The 5709-nt window shown below is 37.7% G+C and overlaps 1 protein-coding gene and 1 long non-coding RNA gene across 2 annotated transcripts in view; one reads left to right on the forward strand and one right to left on the reverse strand.

Annotated features, from left to right (window-relative positions):
* The first annotated feature begins 2540 nt into the window (after positions 1-2540).
* LOC135099969 (uncharacterized) overlaps positions 2541-5709 on the forward strand; it is a 13532-nt gene continuing 10363 nt past the window's right edge. The window contains exons 1-2 of the long non-coding RNA XR_010268470.1: positions 2541-2633; positions 3911-4059. This is a non-coding gene — a long non-coding RNA (uncharacterized LOC135099969). The remainder of the gene's footprint in view (positions 2634-3910; positions 4060-5709) is intronic.
* The window catches only part of LOC135099968 (uncharacterized), a 29103-nt gene continuing 28211 nt past the window's right edge, over positions 4818-5709 (reverse strand). Inside the window, exon 4 of the mRNA XM_064002732.1 lies at positions 4818-5511. Within this exon, the coding sequence (XP_063858802.1) occupies positions 5493-5511 (19 nt within the window). The 3' untranslated portion in view covers positions 4818-5492. The remainder of the gene's footprint in view (positions 5512-5709) is intronic.

The raw sequence follows: 5709 nt of genomic DNA on the forward strand, positions 1-5709 counted from the left end.
TAGGGAATATGTATTCCTACTGATATTCTTGAATGTACATTTATCACATCTTTGCTGTGAATTAATGGTACACACTCGTGAGTTGTTCACAAAACATGCACCTGTTGATCTGTGAAAATAATGAATATCTTCAATTTACTTATTTTTAGCATTCTCAGCAACTTTTGATCATGATTGTTTCCTTTAATATGAGTGAGGAGCTATTATAAAATATATACTATTCAACAAGAGGTAACTGTATTAAGCAGGTGAGAATCAATATTATCTGTACATGAAGTAAATATGCAGCTCGAGAGACTCTGTTGCTGGCAATAAGTCTTTTCATTACATATTTATCTACTGAACCCATTTTTTTTTTTTTTTTTTTTAACCAGAGACTTGTTATTTTGGAAATATAGATTGTGAAAGTTTCATTAGTTTTAATAAAAATTGCATCTACACCAGTAGTGGGTTACTATTTGCTAACATCAATCTTATTTCTTTTCATTAAAAGTAACATCTGGTGGTTGTGTGTAGTGCTTTCTGTAGTTTTTGTTAATTATTTGTTGCAGGCAATTTGCTCAATACTTGACATACTCAATAGGTTCTGTTGTATGAATTGTTAGCACACAGACAATGTGCTTCATGCTCAACATTTTACCAATTAGATTTTTCTTGCTTAATTTCAAATTAAATGAACAGTGTTTTACAGTTACTTTTGTTTCAAGGTGTTTGGTTTATTTTAAACATAAAAAATAAAATAATGGATTGTTTTCTGTGAAATATTTTGCAACAGTAAAGAGATTTAGTAAAACTGAATTTCACAAACTCAAAAATTTTCTTTCACATTGTTATCTGCACTGTAATGTGATTTTGATGTGAATATTGTGTTTAGAAGATTTACTCTGTATTCTGTACTGTGTTTATATCATTTCATAAATGTTTTTTTTTTTTTTTTTTTTCCAGTATTTTAGTAGTCTATCTGACAACCCATGAAGGAGAAAATTCATAGCAGAAATTTTCTCATTGCTTCTCAGTGATATAGCAATGTACTGAAGATCCAAATACAATGCTTGATTAAAGGACTCTACCACAATAAAGTAGTTATACATCCTGCATAATTTATTTCAATCATTATTTTCTTTTTTACCATCAACCACAGAATCCTTCCAGCAGGGATTCATCATGAAAAAATTTATAAGAAAATGTAGATTCTGAAATGTATGTTGGATTTCTTTGTTGTGCAGATGCCTTCAGCTCAGGAAATTGAGTTGTAGCCTTCTGTAGTGGTGAGACTGTCAAAGATGGTTAGGAATGATTATATCTGTGGAGGCTGAGAGAAAATACATAAGTAAAATAAAATAGATAAAAATATATCAATAAATCCATTTAAGTCACTGGTTCTGAATGAGTGAAAGAAGCAGATGTTCTGATATGCTTAACAGTTTCCAGTAGTAGGAAGAGGAAAAGGAAGGGAGAGAAAAAAAACGCTGCATCAGGCAGAGTTACAGGATTCATCAACTCCTTCATGCAATGTTTATCATAATGAGAACACACTAGATCGCCACATCCTATACATATTTAAAATACAATTGTTACTCAAAACATTAAAGCAACTCATTCTCAAAGGGACTGCTACATGGCAGAGCTGTAGAGAGATGAGGAAGGGAGAGTTGAAAATCACCTGGTTAACTCAGGGAGTGGTTGGTGTTAAGTTAAATGGCAATGGTATCGCTTCAAGGAAACTTCCCCTTAAATGGTGATTTGAGTCTCTTTAGAATGCCCTCAGGCAGCCAAGATTAAGTTATTAGGTTAAGTTTAGTTTGGTTTAAGTTAGGCTTTCTTCTGGTGTTGGTTAATTTCTCACCGAAGAGGTTATCGCTTGCATTAGTGAGATGCACAAAATAAGACTGGGAGAAAGTGGAAAGTCTTGTGGCCATGGTGATTATCATGGTCTCATTGGTAAGATATCTTGTATGTAAATATTCTGCCATAGGTGTAACTCCCTGACAATCTCTCATTGTACGGTAGGCGGGTAGTGATTCAGTGAAGATCTCTGAAGGAAAATAAAGGAAATTATAGAAATAATTTTAGCCTACTATAATAGTTCTGAGAACTTTGTAAAGCAGCGCCCCGCTGGTATTTTTTGCTCATGCCACCTGAGAGAGAGAGAGAGAGAGAGAGAGAGAGAGAGAGAGAGATTCATAAAACCCTATTCACCTTTTACATATTATTTTTATATTTTGTTGTGGGCTACTACTGTAATCTATAAATTTGATTCAATGGAAATGTATTATAGTTAATATGGTGTACCATTATTATATTCACGTAAGGCGTTCTGTAGGACTACGTATTGTCTTTAAAAAAAAAAAAAAAACGGATTGAGTGATTGATTTAAGACACCGCAGCTATAAACAATGAAAGAATATATGAATCATCAGTATTTTATCATATTCATTAGTACTGAAAAAAAAAACATACATGTGAATCCAATAAATGTAGGATTAATTGTAGTATTATTGTTTCTGAGAATATCATAAGAGTTTATTTACACTGTCAGGAATTTATTGAGGGCGACGCACCGGTGCAGGCGCAGCCTTTATCGCCGCCATGTTTGACTGTCCACAAGTAGCGGGGAAGGAATGGGAATGGTGGTAAGTGTACTTGGGTTAATATCCGTATCTCTATCATGTGTGACAGGCGATATGCTATGGTGAGTAGCAGTAGGTCTTCCAGGCTTCCAAGCAGTGAGGAGAGGAGGGGCTGGTGGCCGTGAGTCTCGGACATGAAGAGGAAGGAGGAGTTCAAGGGCGCGGCGATCATCTAAACGATGACAGCAACCTTCACGTGGCGGCGAGGCACCTTTGTTTATCTCATGGCTTATGGTCTGTTGCATGCACCAGACGTCCAGTGTTGATTGAGAAAGTTCGGAGTTAGTTCAGTGGCAGGTACGTGTTTGGCACAGTGTACAGGGTGTCCCCTAAAGTCTGGACAAATTAACAATTTTACTCTATACCTTTCTATTCCATCATTCGTTTATTCATTCACTCTAAGGATTGTGGTGATGAGATGACTGATAGTGATGGGAGTGATGAATGGTGTAAGTGGTGAGAGTGATGCTGAGAGGTAGTGAGAGGTGATAATGATAAGAGACTGGTGCTGGAGTGGTGATCCGAGATATGAATTGAGGAGACGGTGATAAAAGTGACAGTAGCGAAATGGGAATGAAAAATAGCTATTATGTTTTCCCTTAGTCTATATTTTCGTCCTTATTTCGTTCTTTTATCCCTATGTGTGCAGACTTTGGGGACACCGTGTATATTGATTGAATGCTGAATGCAGACTGCTGTGGATTAGCTTGGGAACGCTGGAAGATATTATGATAGATATTATCATAATATCCCAGTGGCGGACGAAAATATTCTCACTCATACAAGTGGCCTAGCGACTGTACGGATGTTGACAGTGTGGTGAAATCATGTAGTAACCCATACCACACAAACATATCATCCGTCATCATTAGTGGCGGTCTCAAACTCCAGATATTCTTCACACCACTAGCATCGTTTGTGGGTTAGACATGCATGTGTGTGTTCAGAATGGACGAATCATTCTTCGAGTTTTCTTCGTAATTCAGTCCTTATTATGATTTTTTTATTATATATATATATATATATATATATATATATATATATATATATATATATATATATATATATATATATATATATATATATATATATATATATATATATATATATTTATTTATTTATTTATTTATTTATTTATTTATTTATTTATTTATTTATTTATTTATTTATTTATTTATTTTTTCCCTGATAGTACCTTCTGAATTCACAAAGCTGGTGTGTAGAAAAAAAAAGTGTTTTGGACAGAATTTTTGGAGATCAAAACTCCTTTGTAATTTCAGGAGAATCTCCCAGAGCATTCTCAGGGACAATGAAAGTTTTCATCACCACTACTCCCTCCCACACCAGGAACTTGATGGAGCCTTTGGGGAAAGACTTGGCTGGCACAGCTCACACAGGGACTACGGACCTTTTCAGAGGCTTAATTAAGGTAAAGTACAATATGATTAATCAAGAAAACGACTAATTGAATGTAATGTTTATCATAAACATTATAAAACATGATAGGAGAGAGGAAGTCTGTAATAAGGGATAAGCTGCCTACTGTACACCCTTGTTTTTCATCGTGGTGCACCAGATATAATAACTCGAGGCTCGAGAAAGCCAGCAGGAGTAAAAATTACATGCACAGCATCAAAACTATATCGTAGGTTACAGTTTCAGACCTGAAAAAAAAAAAAAAATCAATAAATTAAATAAATATAATATTGGAATCTTCGTCAGGAGGCTGTGTCCTGCAGCCTTCCTCATTGCAGTACATAAAGTCTAGCCTTGCGTTTTGCTCGCGTTTGGCCGGCTACTTTTTACTGCGGAAAACAATGTTTTCTTATTAAATACGTTAGGGTTGTGGTAGGGTTGTTATATTTTTCAGCCACATTCATAACCATGCGCACACAGTAATATACAAAATAATACACTCACTGCAGTTTACGGCTTATCCAATTAATGAAATACAACTGGATGAGTCTGAAACATTAACAAGTACAGCCGTTGTGCTTGTAATATAACCATAACATGGGTGACCAAAGCTCCCCATCAGCGTTTGCACCTGTATTGAATGCCGCCTCAGCCTGCCGCCGCCGCCACTGCCGCCACGCTGCGTACAGGTGGAGGCGTGTGCTGCTTCTCCTCCTCCTCCTCCTCCTCCTCCTCCTCCTCCTCCTCCTCCTCCTCCTCCTCCTCCTCCTCCTCCTCCTCCTCCTCCTCCTCTAAGGACTCATTGATCAGCAAACTGCTATAATTTGATACGCGGCCTGCAGTGTGCCACAGTAGGAAGATTATGTCAGGTGACAGCGAGACCCGTGGCACGTGTGAGTGTGTGTGTATATGTGGTCACTGACATTCGGGGTAATCAGGGATGTAGGTAGTATTTAAATTTCTACGAAATTCCTCTGCATTCATCGCCCTTCTCAGTTCCTCGCTTCTTGTCGGGCTCCCTTCAACCAGCGGGAGTCCTTAGAGATGAGAGTTTTAATTCTCCGTCACTCTCTTCCCACATGGCGCTCCTTATTGGCTTGTGTCTACATTGTCTGTACATAAAGACTGTCCTTGCTTTCCTGCACTTCACTACTGACGAGGTTCCCGCTGAGTGCACCTAATAGTTGAAATGCTTGAAGAAGTGCTGCCTGTATCTGTCCATGTTAATCTGGCGCTGTGGCTTGTAGACGTACACGCTGGAGGGCCGCCCGTTGTAGGGGAAGTACTTGTTGAGGGCCACCCAGGGCTTCTTGGTGGGTCTGCGCGTGGTGGTGGTGGTGGTGGGTCGTGGGGTGGTGGTGGTCGTAGTGGTGGTAGGGGGCAGCCAGAAGGCGGGCGCTGTGGATTGTTGCGGCCAGTGGTACACCTGCGTTGGCTTGCCGTTGTTCATGAAGTTGATGTCAACCTGGAGAGAGAGAGAAAGAAGTGCTTGTTAGAATAATCTGGAACGTCTCTATGTTGGAATGTTGAGACATGATGTCAGCAAATACCTCAGAATCCATTGCAAGTATATATATATATATATATATATATATATATATATATATATATATATATATATATATATATATATATATATATATATATATATATATATATATTA

The sequence above is a fragment of the Scylla paramamosain genome, chromosome 4, assembly GCF_035594125.1.
Source record: "Scylla paramamosain isolate STU-SP2022 chromosome 4, ASM3559412v1, whole genome shotgun sequence".
Lineage (NCBI taxonomy): Eukaryota > Metazoa > Arthropoda > Malacostraca > Decapoda > Portunidae > Scylla > Scylla paramamosain.